At 42.0% G+C, this 23,170-nt stretch overlaps 2 protein-coding genes across 2 annotated transcripts; one reads left to right on the forward strand and one right to left on the reverse strand.

The window, feature by feature from the left end:
* Nucleotides 1-1,344: 1,344 nt before the first annotated feature.
* Nucleotides 1,345-13,916, reverse strand: eif3ba (eukaryotic translation initiation factor 3, subunit Ba). Its single transcript, XM_079553979.1, has 19 exons — nucleotides 13,696-13,916; nucleotides 11,227-11,419; nucleotides 10,903-11,022; nucleotides 10,772-10,829; nucleotides 10,050-10,178; nucleotides 9,782-9,939; nucleotides 8,318-8,449; nucleotides 7,369-7,435; nucleotides 7,108-7,154; nucleotides 6,692-6,902; nucleotides 6,537-6,609; nucleotides 6,196-6,318; nucleotides 5,465-5,543; nucleotides 5,135-5,273; nucleotides 4,936-5,061; nucleotides 4,776-4,853; nucleotides 2,643-2,751; nucleotides 2,247-2,359; nucleotides 1,345-1,832 (listed from the first exon to the last, which is right to left on the reverse strand). The coding sequence occupies exons 1-18, from the start codon at nucleotides 13,793-13,795 to the stop codon at nucleotides 2,259-2,261; spliced, it is 2,043 nt and encodes a 680-aa protein (XP_079410105.1). The 5' UTR covers nucleotides 13,796-13,916; the 3' UTR covers nucleotides 1,345-1,832; nucleotides 2,247-2,258.
* Nucleotides 13,917-14,046: 130 nt separating this feature from the next.
* brat1 (BRCA1-associated ATM activator 1) lies at nucleotides 14,047-21,768 on the forward strand. The gene is made up of 12 exons (XM_079554228.1): nucleotides 14,047-14,468; nucleotides 15,261-15,409; nucleotides 15,475-15,622; nucleotides 15,832-16,267; nucleotides 16,358-16,468; nucleotides 17,743-17,834; nucleotides 17,958-18,058; nucleotides 18,363-18,546; nucleotides 18,984-19,057; nucleotides 19,152-19,236; nucleotides 19,336-19,610; nucleotides 21,029-21,768. Exons 1-12 carry the CDS (start codon nucleotides 14,300-14,302, stop codon nucleotides 21,755-21,757), a joined length of 2,553 nt encoding a protein of 850 aa, XP_079410354.1. The 5' UTR covers nucleotides 14,047-14,299; the 3' UTR covers nucleotides 21,758-21,768.
* Nucleotides 21,769-23,170: the final 1,402 nt, after the last annotated feature.

Raw genomic sequence — 23,170 nt, forward strand, 5'->3', positions numbered from 1 at the left:
TGTGCTCCGGCTGTTCCTGCTGGCTTTATGCCTCTAGGCACAACTTGAGGGACAATCAAGTTCGACAGGTACCCCAGGTCTGCGAAAAGTGCTCAAAGGAACACCAAAGGCAAGCCTACCAACCTCAAAACCACTGGCAGCAGGCTCCATTTGACACACAAGAATTTGTTGTATTATTTGCAACAAATATTCATGTTTTTGACTAAACTTAGGGGAAGGTTCAGATGCTTAGTAAAGGTTAACTTCAGTATCCAGTGAGTCAGGTACAATTGTGTACCAACAAAAGGATGAAAAAAGATTAAGGCCAATGAACTGGAAACTACAACAAACACACTTTACCATCTGTTGGACCTGTCCCCTTAAGGTAAACAATACAAAACACTGCCTTGGACAAACAGCTGAGGAAGATAAAATAAAGAGCTTGGACACAGGAATATCTTTTGTATATTTGTTTTGAGATTTTGTAACAGTGATGAATTAGACAGGAAATATACTATGAATGCAGAACATATTCTTTCTGCTCATTCTGTTAATCAGCGTCCAAATAGGCATGGCCACATCGAATGTTTAAAAGTTGGGCGGTCATTTATTTTTGTATCAGTATTTGCACACATTTTATGGAGCTCAACAGTCAAGACTCCACCCGGTGCCGGAAGAAAAAAGCACATTCATAATCTTTAATCAAAAAAGACTTTTGGTTAAATTCTAATGGAGAGTTGAGATGCACGATGGAGGCTAATCAGCCGTGTGCTAACAACTGTGTGGGTATTCTATAAGAAATAAAATACCAAATACTGTAAAATGCTTTTATAACTTATTGGCAATTCAACTTTTGCGTAAATCTTCAGTTTCAAATGGTTTTATGTCCATGTGCTACCACACAGCGTTCAATGGAAGTTTTGAATGAGATTTTCACTTCATCTGGAAGGAGCCTGGACTCCATTTTGGACCACGTATACTAAATCTGGTAAAACTGGAAATTGTATAAATTCCTACTGATTATCAGCTTTGTTCTCTCTGTAAAACTTATTTTTCTCCTTTAAAAATCTCCTCTAGTTTAAGGATATTGCAGACTTGGGGAAATGTGATCTCTGCATTTGACCTATATCCAACGCGCAGGAGCAAACTGTAAAGAGCAGTGCCCACAATACCGGGTTTAGAATAAAGATACTAAACTAAATCTGTACTGTACTACCAACAGGCATAGCGGTGTTGTTCAACAGTACCAGGCCTTAGAATAAATGGTATAATAAACAAACACATTTCCAATATTCTGCCAAGTGTAAATTTGTTTCACTACTTTCATTGACAGAGCAAAATAAAGACAGCTAAGACAAAAGCCCATAGTAACATCTGTGAATGTTTATTTAAAGTTACTCCCACAGCACACCCCCTCCCTGTGTGAAAGCCGAGTCTGAAAGGAGGAGGAAACAGGCCACTATAGCGCCACATTAGCACATTAACTACCAAGACTACCAGTTTAGCCACGGCCCTCTCTGCCCTGCGATTGCACGCCAGCATTAGTGAGGCTAGTTCTCTGGACAGCCACACTGGAAACAAGTCCGGATGAGAGGGCGGTGGATCCAATTCAGTAGAAAAAAGGAGGCAGTTTCCCTAAAGTTCAGAGAGAAAAAAATAAAAATGGAAGCGGATGATGGAGGGGAGAGACGGGATTTGGTCTCCCCCAGTGGCTGTTGATCCGCAAGGCGCACTTTGATGATGTCACAGAAGTTGAATGAAGAGGCTCCCGAATAGAAACCTCCAACTTCACGGTGGTCTTCGTCCTCCAATCAATGACTTTTCTCCACTCTTTCCACACAACAACGGATGGACTGAAACACAGAGGCAACTGTTACCACCACGGGCCAAGACAATGTTATGCAAAATCGACATTTTTGAGCTTCAAACCAAGTGTTCCCTCATCAAAAACATACTTAGTTCAACTTTCAAACACTTCTTGTTTACAATCTTACTGTACAAATGCTATATGGATTTAAAAGTGCTGATTCAAAGATTCCCACTCTTGGCAAACCAACTCCAATGCCTCTCCGAGTCTGTGGATGTAGCTACTGTTGGACATCGGTGCTTCGGCAGTACATATAATAACCGTAAAGGTTCATATAACTCAGGCATGTCAGATTTACTCTGAATACAACTCTAGGTATGTTTTTGGTGATGGTAGAAAGCTCTAAAAATGTCTATTTTGCAAAACAACCCCCTTTAAGCTAGAATGTTTTGTCGGTTACCTGCGTACGGGACTACAGATCTCCGAGAGGAATGATTTCTTCGTTGATAAAAAATTCAATTGTCTCCTCTTCCCAGTCGTCCACGTTGCTATCCAGCTCGTCAGTGTCCACACCTGAAAGTTAACGCGATATATCAAACCCTTGCTTTCTTCATTAAAACAAACAATCTGCCTTCAACATTTCAGTACTAAGAACAAGTCATGGTGCCAAGTCACTACATTGGTCGCCTTTCTTCTTCTATCTTTAAACGGTTAACATTTCTTTAGTTCCATTGATGAGCTTGTCTTTTAGTTCTTTTTGGACATAGATCCTTTAAAGTCATACGACATGAAATGCTCATACTAAGGTGTGCGAAAGCAGTAATATATCTTATAAGCAAGTTCTTGAAAGGCTCACCTCCTCTGATCTCCAGGCGGAGGTTCTTCTGTTCTTGGTAGATGACCTGTGCTGCTTCTCTGTAGCGCCTGTACTCCTCCATCATGGCTCTGCGCTTGTCCACCAGCTCCTACTCACACAACAGTTAGTTAGCATTAGCATCTTTGTCAAGCTCCATCTGCAATACATGATCAGGCCTTTTCCACTCGCAACCATGTGGCTGACAGTCTCATGGCTTAAAGTGAAAAAAGATCCTGAGCCTGAACATTCTGTGGCTCAACCAGGATTTTTATCGATACTCCTTATCGATCCGGTACTTTAATGGTACTCTTATCGGTACTTAAAAAAAAAAAAAAAAAAAAAAAAACGTTAAAAAAAGGCTACTGTATATAGGCAATGTAGCCTAGGCCAATATTTTTCATTAAACTTTTTTATTACACATTTACTCTGCATTTGGTCCTAATGTATTTCCAATTTGTGCAAACATTTAATATATGGGAGGTAAAATACAAGTATAGACCAAAATGTAGTGTAATATTTTTCAAAATAATCTAGAAAGTAAAGGATTAAGTGTCATTCATACTTCACAAGTTCTTTGAGCTGCAGAACAAAATGAAGTAACTTTTGCTTGTCAAAGAACAAGAAGTTCTTACATCTTGTGAAGTATGAATGAGCCTTAAGTGTCATTCATGTTTGTTAATCAGGCTGTTGGTTAAATTTGCTGTAGCTATTGGGACTGAGCCTAAAGGAAAACTGCTGTAAAATAATGACCTGGAGTCACTTACAGCTTGTGTCCAGTGGGTCAACACTGGCTGCACAGACACGTGTGCGCGTTCACGCCACTGTGTGCGCCGTTTGCGGAACAAATAGACGCCACTTATTTTTTAGTCTATAGACTCCACTCGAATCGGGTATTTGTGACAGTGCGAGTTACGTTTCGCTTTTAACAGCGGGTTAGCGGCAGCAGCTGGGGGGGGGGGGCGGTTTACGCAGTGTGTCGTTCCCGTGCACACCTGTCTCACCGCGCGCACGGCTGCAGAAGGAGGCGCGGAGCAGGGCAGGTCCGACACCGCGCTCTCGTGCGGGGCTTTTAATGCTTATTTTAGCGCGGGTGATGCGACCCCGTTAGCCCGACTGTTCTCACAGAATAAGTAAATAAACTCACTGTGGATCAGTCGTAGAACCTGCTGCTCTTCGCCTCTTTAGCCGATTCTCACTCGTCTGGTCATAGCGTCCATTTGGCAAAACTTAATCCATAACAAAAGTAGCTCCAGCATCCGCGTGGCAGTTGTTTTGGTTTTAGAGGAATCACGTAACAGCGAGGCTGCGCGTGAGATGCGTTCATGGACCGTAAGAGGTGCGGGAAACGGGGGTTTTTCACAAATGCGCGGAAAAATGGGACAAATAATTTGCAGTCTGATACATTTTGATTGCGCAAGTGGCCTCAAGCCGGAAATCCGGCCCCCGGCCGGAATACTTTAAGCCCTGCAGTCTGTTGATGTCACGTTTTAGTACCGGCTTGGCTCACTTTGGACAAAGAGGGAAACTGGGACTAAAAGGTGCCATGTCCAAGATGTTCGTACAAACTGGAAATGCGCAAAAGGTGTGTGGATGCACAGAGGGGGTCATTTGGGGGGACTTAACTTAACTGAAGAAATTGTCTATATTACAGTGTTTGGGCCAAAAATCAGATGAGAGAATGATTCTTGAGTAAAGAAGAGGCACAAATTACTCATTTTACTTTAGTACATGCTACTAGTTTTGCACATAAACGAATGCTTTGTCAATAACCTTGCATGAATTTGTAATTGTAGACTTTTTGTTGCCTCAGTAGGGAAATTTCTCTCCTGCTTTTGACCAATCCTTCAGGCTGGGGACCGTTAAATTTGTTTCGATACCGATACTTTAACGATACTAAATTAACCTAAGATGCTAAATAAGTAAAATATTTGTCGTCTAGAAGATGAAACGAGAATAGTGTTAATTTATTCCATACAAGACTATTTCTTTTAAGAGGATTTACAGGTTGCAGCAAGTTAAATATTATGTTTTTAATGCCTAAATACTTGTGAGGAGAGTGTGCTAGCCTTAGATCAGCTCAGATGTTACAGGTGGAACAGGCCTGGATGAACAGCACATGTCAGACCGGCTCACCTTGGAGGCCTTGGATTGGCTCAGACGATCCTTCTGCTCAAAGATCTTGGAGTACTTCTTCAGGTCTTTCTTGATATTCTGCGAAGGAAATGCGGCATGTTAAGATAAGAATGACAAAGAACCTTAGCCTTGTGTGTTCTTGCTTTCCCACACGCCTGACCTTGATTTCATCACCGCTGAGCAGAGTGGGGGGTCGCGGTCTCCAGAGCAGCTGGCAGAAGCGGTCCTTGTTGTTCTTCTGGAGGAGTCGGCCCTGGAACGTCCACAGCCAGTACGCGTTGTCCACCTACGACAGGATGAGTTAGACAAAGGGAAGGAACATTGTGTAAGTGATATGTGGCAGGTGCATAAACACACACCTTGTGGCTCCACCAGGACACAGAGGTGACCACGTATCTTCCGGTCGGGTCCCACTCCACGTCCGAGGCCATGTAGTGCTCCGCTATGTTCATCATGGTGCAGTCCGACGTGTCCACAAAGGCCAGGGCTCCGTTCATACTGCAAAAATAACACAACATTCATTTCTCACGTAGACATAAGGCTAACGAAGGCTTATTTTACAAACAAAAGCCTCAGACGTGCAGTAGAATCAACGCAGAGCTCATATGAGGTGTCAGAAAATATATAGTTTGGTTTATCATCACGGGCCGCTTGAGTGTGGAACGGAAGACAATGTAACAAGTACGCACCTCCTGAGGCCAGCCAACACCATGAACTGTCCCTGTGGGCTCCAGAAGATACTGTTGGCCTGCTGCTTGTCGAACATCTCTGCAAAAACATACGAGAAACAAGATTTACACAACCCCAGCCATATTCTATCTTCTACAGGGTTTTAACTGCACACTAAAATGACATTTCAGTTCGTTTCAACTCATTTTTTCAGTACAAAAACTATAAATAAATTAACAGAAACCCGCACTTCTGCACGTCTTCAGATTGGAGCGGTGATGATGAAAGTGAGAATTATACCGAACAGAACATGCTGAACTGAAACGGTTTAATACCTTACGTCTACCGTTAAACCCCTCATCTTTCAATGTAATACGCAAAGAGACACTGTCACTATTATTGATGATGTAATTAGTGCCTTCAAAATCCTGTGGCGCAACAAACATAGCCTCGAGCAGGGTGTCTGGCAAAGATAATGCTTTCAAAGTGGTTTATTGCTTCCTGAGGACGCCATATCTAGCAATTACAGACGACAAAAACATCCTGAAAATCTGTGTTAATTCTTTTACCGCCACATTCACCATTGATGTAACAATGGCAACAGTTCTTTCAAGGCGCATGAGGAAGACCATAATCCATAAAATGGACTCATTACTTTCTGCAAGAACAGCACATTTCTGAGTACAGCCCTGAAAGTCTCTGGGTCCTAATGAGTGAAATGAAGACTCTGAATCTGAATGGGCAAACCTACTTGTGAGCTCGATCTTGCCGTTGTTTTTGACGTGGTAAAAGGAGGCGTTGATTCGAGGAGACTCGCCGTGGAGAACAGCAAACTTACTGCCATTGGGCTCCCAGGCAAACGCTATGATGCTTTCTGCAAGACAAAGACGTCAAAGAAATGTAACCAATAGTATTTAAACAAAGGCAATTCTGTGTTTTCTTCACAAACGGTGCCAATGCAAATGTGTAATGAGCCAAACGAATAAAAGGAGTGGTATCGTTGTAAGGAGGGGATGAATTTGAAGACACAACACCTTAAAGATTGTGATGCTTTATTATAGATACACTTAAAGAACGCCATTTGATGCTCACCCTTCATCTCCACCACATCGACAGGCACCTGCTTTTCCCTCATTCGGAAGATTTCGAAGTTGGTGACCACGCCCTGAAAAACACAATCGTCATTGCAATTTCCAGAAGACGTTCTTAAAACACACAGATTTTCGCCTTGGTGACGGCGCCCTCACCTGTGTGCCTTTGGGCGTCCTGTCCACTTTGACGCACAGGTAGTCTCCGTTCCTCTGCCAGTGCAGTTTGCAGTCCACCACGTTGAACAGGTTGCGCACTCGGATCTCCTGACGCGACGGCAGCTGCATGAGGGTCACTCGGGCCGGGATGTCCTTGTCCTCGGGAACCCAGAAGGCGATGATGTTGTCGCCGGGGGACCAGGAGAAGTCCCTACAGGGGGGAAAATAACAAAGATTAGCCAGAACGCGACAAAGCAGACAGTCAAATGGAAAATGTCACTTTCCTATGATCGCATTGAACGGAAAACAAGAGTGGGAGGCTGACAATATTCCAGTACATGTCATTACCAACAACATATTTTCAGACACGTTATTTCAAATAATAAAAATAACAAATAACATTAAAAATGACTTACTTGATACCGTTAATCTTCAGACTCTTCTTGTCAAGCAGGCCCATTGACTGAAGAGAAATGACCACTTTGTTAGCAAGATGTTCGAAATGTACAGAATGGATATAAACCAAAGCTACAACACAGATGAAGAACTCTACCTCGGCCATGGCAGTGGACTAAGGTTCCTATGTAGCTTTCAACCTAACCCAAATCTACAATTGTACCTTCATCTTACCCACAAACACTATCATTAGTACTCTAAGTGTGAGCTGCTGTACTCACTGGAGTCTCATAGATGCTCAGTGTGTCTGTCGTCATTCTGGCAAAGAATTTCCCATCATGGCTCCATCTGAAACATACAAGTCCGGTTTAACTCCTCCTCAAGCACAGGCTGACAGTGTTAAGTAGCCAAGTAGCAGGGCCGCACAGTATGGGAAGAAGTATCCGGGAAAAAATGATCTAATAATTTTTAGGCTTTGTTAGAAACTTAAAGCAATGTGTGCGTCATAATTGCATAAGTGAAGTTTTTTTTAAACAAAATTGTAATTTTTTCTTCACATTTTCAATCTCCAAACTGTGTGAAACTGAAAGTGTGTTGTATGGAAGTGTCCCAAGTGACAGTGATGTTTGTAATGAGAGGAAGTGTGGTCAAAGCACGAATCAGCTGGGCAGAATTATTATGAAGTTTCCTCATCTCACACAAAACGGGAATGAAAAGACACTGAGAAATAAAAAGCTGTTGAAAGATCGTCAGGGACGGGACTACAGGACCAAACGTTTTGTTAGCTATAGGAAGCAAGTTCATGACCATTACTGATCCATGAGCCCATCCATCAGTCCATCCAGAGTTATGGTCATCTCATCAGTGCATAAAACCTTTGAAAACTCTGTCTTTAGATCATTCTGGGCCCTCCAGTGACTTACAGATGTATTTTCATTCTAATTTTGTGAGTGTGAGAGAGAAAATGCATAATAATTATGCACCCTTTCCAGAGCGCGGATCTGCTTTGACCACACTTCCTCCATTTACAAGGATGACCATCCCCTGGGAAGCTTCAATCCAACACTCCTTCAGTTTTATACGCTTTTGGAGTTTGAAAATGTGAAGAAAAATAACAACATGGTCATAATAATTATGCACACACTGTATCTTGTGGCTTCCAGTGATTATGGATATTGTGTCTCCTAATATACAGTGCAGCCCTACCAAGTGGTTGCGGTTGGTACTGACTTGAAAATGGGCCAGTGTGCGGAGCTCTCGCAGTGGAAGCCTCTCTTCTTATGTCCAGTGAGGATGTCCCAGATGATGATGGCCTGGGGGTCCTCCTTTGTGTCCATGAGAGGGCTGAAGGTCACTACATACCTGCAAACAGGAAAAGGTGAAGAACGGTTTACAGCAGATATAGTATGCTTTAGTCTGGCTTTTCACAGGTGTATTTCATATTTCAGAACGGCAGCACACACTCACATGGTAACAAAGTGTGGGGGAACGTATACTCGCAATCCTCTAATTTTGGGGGGTAAAGGATCTAGGAACTATTTTGGTGGATGGGGCAAAGAATTGAGATGATACAATTGTGTTAAATGACTGCATTGTTCCATTAGCTATTTTGGTCTGTGCCTCCGATCCATCACACTCTTCCAAAAGTCACTCTGTAACTACTAATTTACTAATCAAACGCTGGTCAAAGGTTTTCATCCACTAACTTTAAGGCACTACAGGTGAGTAGGAAAAGTAAATTATCAATCAGGTATCAATTTAAAACTTTTGCGGAACATTACTGATATAAATATGAGAAAAATGTATTGCGAGTTATGTCATTTGTCAAACTAAGGCATCTTGGGTATTATAATTACAAAAATGGCCTATATATTCAGCGACCAAATCTCAATAATGAGAGTTAACTTAAATGTGTGGTTTCATTTTATTGACATATTAGTAAAGAGTGGGATTTGGGATCTTGTTTAGTTTTTGAATAAACTAAAACTCACATTTTGCCTTGGTTTTTTTGGGTTCAAAGCTGAATAAATCAGGCTGGGAATTAGATATTAAAAAATCCCTCTGAAATAAATTAAAAATCTCGTTAAAGTAAAGTTTGGAGTCCGTAGGACGTGCTAAAGTGGCTATGTTGTTGCATGAGTGGAACAAAAACCTCATTTAGAGAAAACCAGCCCTACACTTTTGTAATGAGTGCGGCACATTACTCCGCTCTTCCGTATCGGGCGTCTCGCAGAAGGAAAAAAAACACATTGGGTTATAGCTTCATCGCGGACACGTTGATGTAAAATCTGTCAATATTTATGAATGAATGCCTGTGGGAAATATTTATTAGTTTGGTCATTGTTGCACTGACATATTATTGGAGGAAACGAGCCAAAAATCTCCACATCAACCAGTGCGTGAAAAATCAATACTTTCAAACTGCCACGTCTCGCCTTTAAACTGACTTTGTTTGATGCTTGCCTTCTTGTATCTGCAACAATGACGCCTTATGAATTTATATACAACATTGGAAGTGAAATGAACAGGTGTTCACACATCTGTGCCATAGCTTCACTTCGGCCACAGGGCTAAATAAACTCTTTTCAACTTCTCACCACAAAACCAAACCAGTGGACTGACATTTAAAAGAACAAACTAATACAACAGTTGCGGCCTCCCATTATCAGGCTAAACTTGGGTTGACTTGCTCACCTCTCACACGGCGAAAAGTCGATGAGGGACACGCCCTGGTGGCTGAACCTCTGGATCTGCTTGAACTTCTCTCCTCCCCACAGAGCGATGCCGCGCTGGTGGCAGGTGGCCAGGTACGTGCCTTTGGGAGACCAGCGCACGTACGTCTCCGTCCAGCGCTGTGAACACAAACGTTTTTTTTAAATAAAGAAACATTTAAAGCGGTCTGGAAAACTGTTTGAACGACTGTACAGGGAAACCAGCCTAAGCAGTGTTTGGGAGTAATTACCGCTCTCTCTTCAGCGATTATTGGCTCTTTGGCGTCATTGGCGAAAATGGCCGTCCTCTCTCCGGCTTCGTAAATCACGCTGTACTGGTCGCGACAGTCCGGGTCTTCAATCCAGTGGCGCATGTTACCCTGAGGGAAAGAAAAGTTAGGAATTCAAAAACATGGTTTGTGCAAATGTTGTAGGGACCCGTCGGACGCAATGCATTTCATGCATTGTAAGCGTTCATTTGTCAAAAAACGAACTAAATAAATAAATAGAAGATGCGGCATTTAAACCCGCTTGCGCAGTAATGCTTTAAAGAAGTTGTGAACTGCTGTGACAACGAAACACGTGTAGTGACCGCACAGGTAAAACTGTTGCTCCGCGTGTGTGGCCGTGCGTGCTCCGCTCATCTGTGTTGACGTTCCGAATGCCTTTTGATGGATAAAATCTGACTTTTTCCACACAAACAATATCATATCCTACTGTGTCATTAGGCTTATGGAAATATTGTGATTTTAAATGTGTTGGGCTCGGTCTGACTCGGACACAAATATCTTAATGCCAGTCGGGCTCGGTTCGGATTCGATCACTGCTCTGTCGGACGAGGGCCGGGCTCGGACAGAAAAAAATCAGCCCGATCCGCACTCTACTCAGCATTAGCATTACAAATAAACTAGCAGTAAATTAACATGTATGGAGAATTCTGGAGGTACACATGTGTTTACAAGCAAATACTCACAAAGTCTTTGAAAGGTTGCTTCTCTGGAGTCTCCCACTCATCACTTATAGTCATATACCTGTGCACAAAAACACAGATGTGTTAGTTGAGTTTGGGTCTGGAAATAATGCGTCATTTCTGTGTGCACTCACTTGTCGAAGTCCGTAAACAGGTTCACTCTGAATGTGTGCTGCTTGTCCAGTTTGTATCCATCTGCGTTCTTCACTGCTTCCATCGCCTGGGTAGGAGAGGCATATTCCAGAAAGATGTACCTGAGAAATGGAGAGAACATCCTTGTAAATATAGTTCAGCAGGTTAAAAAATATTCACCCATTCCCACCCAAAAGTTTGTCAGCACGATGCCTGTTCCGAGCAATGTAATAAGAAGCCATTAATGCAATAGCGAAATTGTTCATTCCAGTCACCAATTACCATTCACCAACAAAAAAACAATCTTTCTTAGAAACAGGCCGTACCCTTTGGTCAGGCCGTCCGCGTCTGGGTAGAACTCGGTGGTGATCTTGCCAAATTTGGAGAAGATTTTGTGGATGACGTTTTTGAGCTTCTCCAGCCGCTCGGGCCCGACCTGTGGCACGTTGTCCACCACCACCATGGAGTCGATGCCATCCGCCTCCTGGGGCTTCTCCCTCAGGACATCGCCCAGGAGCTCTGCGCAAAAACACGACAGGCCACAGGGACACATTTATTAAAAGATCAGGGAGAAAGAACATGGTGAGGTGGAGCTGAACGAGTAATCGCATTTGAAATTTTATTGCGATACTACACAAATCACAGAAGCACACGATTTTGGCCCATAGAATTGAAAGTACCACCATGCACACTTGCAGAGATCCTGGATGTACAGTGAAAATATCAGTGTTTATGATGCAGCCACAGGACTACTGCTTTTCTCCGTTAGCCAAAAAAATATCGGCCGAGCATTTTGGCATCGGCCAATAATAATCCCCAAACCTCGGCCTTAGAAAAATTCATATCGGACGACCTCTAGTTTCCCTCTCTACAAAATTCTGAGATGGACGTCATTTTAAGCTTAGATGTTCCAGTTTTGTCTAAAATCCCAATGTCCCTGGACATATTTAATATAAACACTGACGGTTCAGCTACAATGGTTCATGATGTGTATATCCAAATAGTTGATTACTCTGTGATAGATACTAGGGCTGGGATAGAATATTGGATCGCAATACTAATAAATCGATACTTGATAAAGTATTGATTTATTAGTAAAATAATATAATATAATCAGCAATTATTTTAATACAGTACTTGTGGTTGGAGGCGGGTTTATCCTGCACTCCATTGTTTTAATTTGTTTTAACAGCACTTTGTTACATTTTGTGTAAATGCACTTTTCAATCTTAACACTTCAGTAAATGTCAAATGGCACTTGGTTTATCAACTTTGGACACATGACCGTTTTTTTTTTCTTTTCACACATTTTAAGGTGAACATATTACTTATATTAATTACTTATTGTAACACAATACGCATCGGCCCCTGAGTATCGTGATACATATCAGACCATGCCAAAAGTAGATCGTCCCGAATAAGTACTAACTTTGATTGGTGTCATTTGAGCCAATTCTTTTCTTAATCTGTTGCAACAAATTTGCATTCCAAAAAAACCCTTATAAATCGGGGAGAATAGATAATTAACCATTTCATCTTCATGTATGAGATCTTATTTATTATGTCACAGAGTTCACTGCTTTCAGCTGCAGGTCGAGTGAAGCAGATCCGAGGATTATTACAGGAGCGATGCAAATGTAAATTACAATTTTCTCCCTAAATTTTTTTTTATTATCTGGTCTTCTGTTTCTACACTGTCTGTGCTGTTTGAAAGGGTCAAACCATGGCAGCTCTGTGTAATGTGTGAGCAGTAGTGATCAAAACAAGCCATTCGTTAAAAATATCACAGTTGAAAGTACTTTTCCAATGGCAAATCGTTGAAACTTGAATCAAATAATGTAGTGTCTGTAATAGGAATGTTTATGGGATTGTAGCAGACTGGTGTAGACTGAATCTAAAACGTAAATGTTAAATCCAATCGCAACTTGACACTGTGCCCCTCTATAATTGCTCTACTAATATTTGTTGTGCCACTATGACAGAAATTTTAATTGAATGATGTGTGAACAACATAATACTCAATTAGATCACAACAACTACATGAAGTCAAAAGCTTACATAAATATTCATGTATTTTGTGCAAAGCTGACAATCCAATATGCTATTGATAATGTGTACTCTTCATAACATTACTTCATTTCTAAAAGTCATCTAGGTACAATTTTCACTATGAGACAATGATAAGAATCTTTGCTGAGCGGGTAAAAAGTGTTCAATGCCACCACACAGCAGTTTTCTTGTGTAAATAAAGCTGTTGACTTGAAAAAGACAGAACAGCCTGGGCTTTGTCCTGCTGTCTACATGATGCTTACATATGGTACCAGTGTTTCCCCCAGACTTTGTTGGCACTGACAGTTTTTGGAGTAAGATGGACACATAATATATCAACTGGCAATATTGGAGAGTTATTACTGTTATTTGCATGTCACGTTTAGGAGCACGTACAAAGCAAAACAAGAATTTACAACATGTTTAAAGACTGTGGGGGTCTGCAAAGGGGGGGCACCTTACTCTCCTCACACTGATGTAGGTCGGTCAGTCAGTAACAGACTGGGTGAGGTTACAATATGTGCTTAACTGAAGTGTTGAGTAATAACAGCTTTGGGGGAAGAACGTTGTGTTAAATGCATAAGGCTTAATGGTTAAGGTATTATGACCTTAAATTCTATTAAACGAATGACTGTTTAACATTAAGTTTTGCCCGTGGCTAGCTTGGTAGCATCTCATAGCATCCGCACAGCTAGCAATAGCTCGCACTAGGCCATAAAACCGGCGTCTTTCCTGATCGAACTCACCCTCATCCTCGATGTCATCCACATAATCCTCCGTGTCGCTGAAGGAAGGTTCCTCCTCTTCATAATCGGGGTCGTCCACCATATCAACCGTACTGCGCATTTAACACCGCTACGACGTCGGGTTCTAGCTTAACTGGAGCACAAAGCTGAAAATGAAGGGGCTGAAGAGCGGCAGCCGGTGCGGCACCATGTGCGAAAACGTGCAAATGGACGAAGCGACGGTCTGGACACGCCGACCGGAAACTGCCTTCAGACAGCAGGGGGCGCTGTCGCGGTCTTCACACGTATATAGATGAAGTGGATATAGGTCTGCCAATGTGGTTGCATGAATCCATGTGTGTATAGATCAACAGAAAATATAGGCTTACCCAAAAGTAACACAAGAAGAAGAAGAGAAGGCGGAAGCTACGCGCCGGTAAAGCGGAAACAGCGCTTTCCCGCGATCGTTCAGCAAAGTGTAAAGAAATCCAATCATTATTTAACGTATATTTGTCAGGATGTTAGTGTTTGCCTGTAACCATCAGCAAAGTGGCATATATACGGGGCTGTTCACTCTCTTAAATGCAGCCCATTTATGAGCACTTTCAATATATAAAAAGAGACAATGCATCCCAGCGCTTCTAAGCCACAGTCCCACGGCAGCACCCTGGACCCAGAGTGTGTGATGGTGCTGCCCCGGGTGTGTGCGCTGCTGGCGGCCTCGGGGAGCGCTCTGCCCGATGATACCAGCCTGGAGAAACTGGTGGACTGGTTTGCCCAACTTTCCAAAGCTGGTTAGTACACTCATTTTGTTTTAGAACTTAACAATCGCCTCGACAGTAACAAAATATAACTTAAATCGAATGTTGGGCTGACTCATCACTGTAATAGGTGTTCCTCAGGGGAGCATAATAGCTCCCCTCTTGTTTCCCTGTCTCCACTTGGTCTCTGTTGTGACATGCTTATTAAAGAAGTATAAGACATGAAAGATTACTTTTAATAGGCCTAATTATACAAGGAGATACCAATACATGTTCACCCAATATCTGTGTAAGTTTTCTCTGGATGCTCCAGTTTGTGCAACCACTAAAACATGTACAATCAAGTCCCGGCTGGAGCCAGGGCTCCCTTGTGAAGGAGGTTCTGACAGACAGTGAGCCCTAGATAGTATGTTGAGTGAATTAAGTAACATATTACTTTATTATGATTAGTAAGTAAAACATTAACCTCTTACCCCCCGCCTTAACCGAGCGTGTTGTCCCCACTTCAACTTTATCCAAATCTAAAAGCTTCTTCACTGGTGAGCAACAATGTAATGCCTCATTTGACAGAAAACGAACTGCAACTTTCTTGTTGTATTGTTGGCGCGGTTTTGTCCCTTTTTTAACATGTTTTTTGTTGCTCTTTTGACGCTTTTCTCAAGAACCTTTTAGATTTGGGTGAAGCAAAAACTGGAGAAAATGTCCTTGGTTCAAGTGGGGGTTAAGAGATTAAAAATGTCTGCACAAACGATGCAAATAAATCCTTGCTAAATATTTGGAAGTATGTTGTGCAATTTTTAAGAGGGGCTTTCTTGTTCATTCCAGGCACCTCCCTCCATGAATCCTTCCCATGTTTGCTGGAGTTCATATCTTCCGTCACACACAACCCAGCCACAGACCCAGCGATCATCGCTTTTATGATTAAACTCACCGGTTTATTGGCAGCCACTGTAGCAGGATTTCAAAAACTCCAGGTAATGCCGCACATTGACAATGATTTTGAAAGCCTGCTTAAATTAATGTTTTTTGGTTTCTATAGGACCACTCAACATTAGATCAAGTTTTCAACACAAAGCACTGGCAGGAGTCAAGTCTCTGGGATGATCCTTCTGTAAGAAGTGGGTGGGTTCACGGCTTGAGGAGCATGATGCAGCATCCAAGGGCTCTGAGCTTTTTTGTACAGTCAGGTGAGTCATTAGAACAGGACTCCCCTGAAAAAGAAATTCTAAATCTCAGTGAAACTATCCTCCTGGTTAAATAGATACCATACTTTTATTTTTTGACATGTAGCTGCTTAAAATTATGGTACCATTTAGTGCTAAAACGTTTTTGAGAAATTGTGGTGCATTTTCGTCTATGTAGTGTAAAATAACTTCCTGGACTTATTTTTCTCCAGAATTGATGGAGCATATCCTACAACTCCAAACTGACCCGAGTTTATTTGTCGCTTCGTCCGCCAATCAACTGCTCGCACACATCCTGCTCTTTTACCAGCCACTACCGCCAGCGACAAACGGCAAACACCATGCACGTGAAGTAGAAGATCGGACACAAAATGGCGCCGAACCACCACCCTTTTCAAGCACTGACTATAATGCAGTTGTAACGGCCATATGTGTATATCTCCGAGAGTCCCTGCCTCCTAAAGAGCAGATGAATCTGCAGGACAGCGCGAGGCTCCTCAAACTTGTCGCTCAGATATTGTCCGAGGCGTCTCCTCCTCTCTGGGGTCGGCTTTTTGAGGCAGCATGTGGTTCCCTTGAAGATCTGGTCACAGCGGGATACAGCGAGCTCACACTGCCCCTAATGGAGGTCATTCTAGCTGCACACAGGTATGTTCAAATCAAGGTAACAGAGGGCCTTATGTTTCACTGGAAGTAGGGTTTTGTAACGCGAGTCATGTTTTATTTCTCGTTTAACAGCTTATCCCACGTTGAGCAAAGTGTTGGCCGTCTCCTGTGTGCCATGTTGGAGGTGAGGCAGCCCACACAGCGCATTCGAGCTGCGGCTGCTGTTCTTCAGAAAGGCTTTTGGTAAGAGGAGTGACACAATGTGGTTTGGGTATGGGCTATATGCAGTATATCCTGACTAAACCAGTCCTAAAGACAAACATGAACTATGTCAAGAGTAAACCAAATGCCTGGACTGTAAGATCGGTTCTGTCCTTCCTGTCCCGTATCTTTTACATTCAAAATTAGCAGTGGCCCACACAAATGAAGCGAGAGCTCAAAATTTGGTAAAGGACAGCGAGTAAAAGTTAGGATGTGACTGGAGCGGGTTAAAAACATTACGACTTCGCTAGAGTAAACCTCCGTGTTCATAACGGCTACCATAAAATAAAAATTAAAACTAGTCCAAAGTTTTGAGCGAGCCTCAGTAGTAGTAGTTAAAATTGTATTGAGTTTGCATTTTATATGATAATACTAGCCTTTAGCTCGCAAGATAAAAGCTCCTACATTAAGAGCACTGGCGTTTCCTTTGGGGCAGGATTCACAGCAAACATGATGTAGCAGTGACTGTCCATCAGTAACTCATTGTCCTGAGCTCTCTCTTCATTTGTGTGGGACCCTGCTAATGTTGAATGTAAAAGATACGGGACAGGAAGTAAAGCGCCGATCTTACTGCTCAGAAAGAGACCACGTGGGGACATGGTGCATATAGCCCATTGCATTGACATTTGGTTTACTCTTGACTTAATTCATGTTTGTTTTTAGAACTGGTTTAGTCAGGATTTGGTCGTGGTCTTGTCCTGGTGGTACTAACTTGGAGAGCCAAGTATTTTGTTTGCTGGTGTGAAAAGTTTAGAACCACTGGAGTAGAGGTTACACATTAAAATTAAAAGAGTAGTGATGAGCAACACTGATGAGGGCTAATATTGCTCTATCAACAATATTTTCTGGTTTAGTATAAATTCTCTTCAGTACGATTCTAAATGGTAATACATCAGCAGAATTGAAAAAAAATTATAGTACAGAATCACATGTAAAACTGCAGGTTTTTTCACTGCGCATGATAATGTAGAATTGGGTTTGGCCTTTTCCCCTTTACTCAAAAATGAAGTATTTGTTTAAAAACCCAATATGAAGATAAATGTTTTCAAAAACATTATTTTGAATCTAGTATTAGTTGTTGGCATAGTTGAAACATGGCTTAGGTGTCAATATTTTGTAGAAGGGACGTGATACATTGTTCGTTGGCAACATGTCTAAGAGTGCAGCATGCTTCTGATTCCTTTTTTTAATGCAATTGTTTGTACAGAATGGTATTTACCAAATCCTGACATAAAACGATACCGCTTTATTTTTAGTGACCCAGTCTATACCCCAAAAGCTGCGAGGATTCTACTGCTACCCCTGGACATTCTAACTGGGCAGTCTCTGCTTTGCACAGATACAACAGGTAAGTCCACACACACACGCACGCACGCACGCACACACACACACACACACACGCAACCTAAGCATGAGCTGAGAAAACCTCTGTTTGTAGTAAATTAGTTTCTTATCTTTCTCCCTGCCATAGGTGAGGCCTGGGGTCAAATACAAGAGGAGCTCCAAAATAAGTCCCTTTTCACGTCACTGATGTGCTTGTGTGTGGCAAATATTCATCACATCGCTCTGCTAGTAAGTTCCAGTGTGTACACAGTAAAAGTATATATATCACTATAAAAAGGTATCACAATTGGTCACTTTGTTTTGTTGCAGTAGCATGGTAAAAAAGATGCTATACAGTGATCCTCGATTTTATAGCCATCTGATTTTTTACTTCTAAAAACAACATACATATTTTTAGCTGCACAACACTTTACAGATCAGTAATAACATAGTAATTGGATGGATATAGTAGCATAATAACAAGGTATTACAACATCATGTCATCACATTGTTCATTTTTACGATGATTTGAAATGTCTTTTCCTTCCCTCAGCCTCCAGACTTCCTGCCCTGTCCACTGGGGCTGATCGTCTCTGCTGTAGTGTCTCTGCTGCACATGTCTTTAGGGCACTCTTCAGCTTCTCCTGGCTGTGCAGAGGCCAACAGATTCATATATGGAAACGGGAAGATTCAGAAATGCGCGCTGGAAGCTCTAACTGCTCTCAGTAACTGCTCAGGTAAAACAGCTACACTGTGTGGTCTACCCAAGGGACACACGCAGATTTGACTTTTATTTGGATGGAAGCACCTAACCATGGAATAATCTTTCTTTAAGGCACTATACCTGATGTTCTTTATAGTGATGGAACGAAATTAGTTTTGTCTTCCTTTAGTATGTTGTAAATTTGTGGGAAAGACACGTGTAGGCATGTGTCTACAAACCTGTCCCTGTGATGAATTTGGATGCTACAAATATGTTAGGAATGAGTTTGGACCATCACTAACATTTTCATTTAGTGGCTTCCTCTTTCATTGTTTGCAATCAAAAAAAATCAGGTATGGGGCCTTTAAACAAGACAAAGCTAACAAGGACAGGAAACAGTTTTTACCCTCGAAAGTTAGCATTGTTCTGAACATTTTAACTGCATAATCCCATGTCAATTGTTTTTCTCAGATGTGTGCGACAAAGTGAATGAGGTTTGCGCCGTCCTTTTGCTCTACCTTAAAAACCCCGATTCGGACCCCATTGTAAGTTTAAACAAATGGATTTCTAGCTTCCACTTATTTGTCTATTGAGGAAAAAACAACAACATAAAATCTAAATGTGTTGTCTGATACACAGGTGCTGCACAAGTGTTACCAGGGCTTACTCAAGTGGACAAATTCAAGCACAAACCGGTCATTGATTTCGGTCCAGCTCAGAGAAGGTGATACAACAGATGCACCATTAACTTCACTGTATATATTCTTAAGTATTCCTCAGAAAGTTCTTGCCCCTGTGGTGTTCTCATTGATCTTTCTCTCAGATCTTACGCAGCTGGTGCGTAAACGCGTGTGTGACCTGCGGTGGGAGGTCCGAGACTCCACGGTGGAGTTCCTGGGACAACAGGCCGCTCAGACCTCCCTCTCCGTGGGCCCAGGCCAGAGCTCGCCGCTGCTGTTAGAGGAACCCAGTACCATCCCACTCCTCAGGGAGGCGCTACAGGACCAGGAGAGCTACGTGAGGGCCAGCGCTGTGTCTGCTCTGGCTCTGACTCTGCAAAGGAGCTGGCAGCAGGGGGCAGTAGTCTCACAAGAGCAGGTTGGTCATACCTGTAGGACTACATGGTATTTTAGACAGTAGAGGCAAAACATTCTTCTGTGTCATTCTGGTAAAGGACCAACCATCTTTGTTTAATGATATTTTATTTGTCTAAAATGACAAGTTTTAAAATGGAGTCATTTGAAATCTCACTTTCGAACACACTGGGGCTGCGTCCGAAACCATCACATTATAACCTCTAAGTCACTAGCAACACTAGCAGCTAATCCTTAACCTTTTCATGGGGTCAACTGTTAGATCTCTATGCAGTTAGAGAACTAGAGCTTCAGTAACATTATGTCCAATTCGACCGTCCTTATCCAGGGGAAGGGGAAGTGACATCACGAACAGGCCAAACAAAAGTGCATGTCGCCCCCTACTGTATAGTATCTAACAACAGCATAGTGTCCAAAGACATTTAAGGAGAAAAAAAAAATCCAAATGAGCCATACATTTCCCTTTAGTCTTATTGTATCTCGACAGCTGTTTCATAAAGCTACAGTAGCAAATGAGCCATGTGGTTTTAGTTTCTACTAAATGAAAACAAAAGCACAAACTGCCTTCATTTAATCCATTTTAATTTTAATTATTAAATGTGCACCTGCCAATCAACAGTGGTTGCGCATGAATCAGTGGCTTATGGGATGGCACATAGCTCTTAATCGCCGATAAGGAACCACCAGAGGTCACTATGCTAACGTGGCTAAGATAGTTAGCATTGAGGCTTCTTAACCGAACTACTTCCTAACTGACAGCCCAATTCGGATGCTTCTAATATAATGGCGGACGCTGACGCACATCCGGTTTAGCGTACGACCTCTTACCAATTTACAGGTTTCGGACGCAGCATGTGATCTGGTTCACAGTGTGAAGTTCATTTCCATTGTAGCACAAAGCAAGGTCTAGGTTCAACAGCAGCAGCAGCTGATGCTGATTTATTTGTCACATTTTGAACCATTTTTGTCCCTTTTTTGTTGTATTTTAGTCGCTTTTTTGTGTTGCTTTACCAGCTCATTTTTGTCGCTCTTTTGTTGTTGTTTTTTGTTGCTTTTTTGTGGTGTTCGTGTAGGGGTTTTTTGTCGTGTTTTGTCAGATTGAGGTGGGATTAATATGGGATTAAGGTCAGACCTATTGGGAATCTTTGGGATGTGCTGAAGGAGGCTTTGCACAATGGTCACACTCGCCCATCATCAATACGAGATCTTTGTGAAAAATGAATGCAGTATTGGATCCTTTGACATTGCAGAAGCAAACCTTTATTTAGTTTTTTGGTTGAGCAGTGTATGTATTGCAGGTGTATTATTAAGCTGCAGCATAATAAAGCCATGTTCACATTTGATCCACTTGAAGCGAATCCTGGTGAATTTCTCAGGAAAATAATTTTTTTTGTACCGTTTTCATCTACTGTATGTCCACAGGCTGACATCGTGACCAAACTGCTGGAGACTCTCTGTGAGGACACCGAGGGCTTCTCCAGGAGAGCTGTGGTCCAGTTCGTCACTTCCTGGTTCTCCCACACCTCCACCTCCTCCTCTTCTTCTCTTCCTCCTCTCCTGATGGCGTCCGTTCCCTCCGTCCTCTCCCGCGGCAGCTCCGACCTGGACTGGGAGGTCAAAGTCCACGCGCTGGAGCTCGCCAAGCTGCTGATGGACTCGACGCTGACAGGCCACACGCGGGCGCCGCACCCTTACGCCGCGATATCTCCGCCGACTTTCTCAGCTCTGGATTCAAGTTCAGAAGACGCGCTGAAAAAGCTGGTGGAGTCCGGAGTGGTGTCTGCCCTCCTGAGCGGACTTTTCGATTGCGATAGACCCGTGGGGCTGAAAGCTTGTCAGTTACTTCTCAAACTTCAAGAGACACTGGAGACGTCAGCAGAAGAAAGCGATGTAAAATGCGGTCTTCCCTCGTTTGGTTGGGGGCTGGAGATTCGAGCCCTTGTGGAGAATTTGAAGGATGCAGAGTCGGTAAATGTACGCGAGGTGTTGAGGTGTTTGGATTTGGAAGAGAGGTTGGATTTTCTAAGCCAAAGCAGTGATCATGTGCAGAATTCGCCACTGTCTTTATTAAAGGATATTCTGACCGCCAGGGGTGTCCACTCTCACCCTAATGCCGGAGAGGGCCAGGAGGTCATTGTGGACTGTTACTGAGATTTCACATGCACCCTACAGTAAAAGGTAGAGTGGCTGGGTTGCCAAATATGAAACCAGTTCAAAATAAATATTAATTACTGATAACAATTGAACAGTTGATTTATTCTCAACTGCAAAAACACCGTACATGATCTTTAAAGGCACACTGCGTAACATTCTGGACTAGACTGTTGCAATGAGTACAAAACATCCTCCCAATGACCGGCACGGCACAGAAAATACTATTTTTGCAGTGGGTAATCAAAGCATAAATCTGGATGAGGAACTAACCTGTTTAATTCTCAAATTCTGCTTCCTTTAGTCGACATGGAGACGAGCTGGAGACGCACCCACTCCTGGTACAGTTACTGTCATGTCTTAGGAAAGTAAAAGCACATGTTTGTTTGTACATTTATGAGGTGTTTATCAACGGTGAACATATCTGCCATAATCAAATACTTGTATTTCAATTTTGTTTAATGGGTGAAATGTTACGTGGTGTGGCTTTAAGTTTGTTTCTTGAGCTGATTATTCATTCAGAAAGAAGAGTAAAGATACATTTGGGGTATCCAGATTCTATGGCTACAACTTCCATTAAATAGAACAGTGTTTTTGAAAGGCATTAAAAAAGGATTTAAAGTCATTAAATTAATTGTGCCAAAATTAAGGCCTCATTAAAAAGCATTAAATTCGATTACTAAATTTCTTTACAAATAATGACATTGCTTGATTTTCTTGATCAACCTTACAAAAATGATGGTCCAAAACTAATTCCATTACATGTTTTGTATAACATTTTCTGTCAATTTACAATTTTTTGCTCAAAAGTGTTCCCCATTGTGACCAGTGCATCTGAAGACGACCCAGGTTGAGCTGAGTTGTTCTGTGTGTTCATACAATGTCCTTTAAACTGCCCCAATTATGAAATCATCTGCTCCCGCTTGAGCCATATGATGATCATTTGACAATATTATAAATAGATATGCATTATGGTACTATGGGGATGGCAATGGAGTTTTATTGCATTAGTTTTAACATGGTTTAAAAATATATTCTAATAAATAATACATTTTTATCAGTTGTGTGAGAAAGTAATTGAATTATTTTTAGCAATTTTATCAAAGTTTCAAAGCTTTGAATAAAATTTGAAAATCTGTAAAAAAAATATTTCCAAAAATAATAATATTTGTGATTAGACAAGTTGCCATCTGAGTCACCAACTGAACAATGCTGTTGCGTAACAGCACTCCCATTAATTGCCATGAACTCCTATTAAGTAAAGCCCTTCAGAAATCACCCTCTCCTGTTTACATAACATCACGACTCACACACAAACCAATCAGGAGAGAGCTTTTCTCATATTTCATGGATTTAGGCTGAGGCGGAGTTCAGTCCAATTTGGACTTATTTGTCTATTTTTAGATTATTTTT

This window comes from Gobius niger (genome assembly GCF_951799975.1).
Source record: "Gobius niger genome assembly, chromosome: 3".
NCBI classification, from domain to species: Eukaryota; Metazoa; Chordata; class Actinopteri; order Gobiiformes; family Gobiidae; genus Gobius; species Gobius niger.

Bases quoted from the DNA above. Each gene is read 5' to 3' on its own strand.
- eif3ba (XM_079553979.1), bottom strand. From the start codon at position 13,795: ATGCGCAGTACGGTTGATATGGTGGACGACCCCGATTATGAAGAGGAG. The intron at 11,420-13,695 runs GTGAGTTCGATC...GTTTTTGCGCAG, and splicing joins GGATGACATCGAGGATGAGG to AGCTCCTGGGCGATGTCCTG. The intron at 8,450-9,781 runs GTGAGCAAGTCA...TCCTGTTTGCAG, and splicing joins GACTTTTCGCCGTGTGAGAG to GTATGTAGTGACCTTCAGCC.
- brat1 (XM_079554228.1), top strand. From the start codon at position 14,300: ATGCATCCCAGCGCTTCTAAGCCACAGTCCCACGGCAGCACCCTGGAC. The intron at 15,410-15,474 runs GTAATGCCGCAC...TGGTTTCTATAG, and splicing joins CAGGATTTCAAAAACTCCAG to GACCACTCAACATTAGATCA. The intron at 17,835-17,957 runs GTAAGTCCACAC...TCCCTGCCATAG, and splicing joins GCTTTGCACAGATACAACAG to GTGAGGCCTGGGGTCAAATA.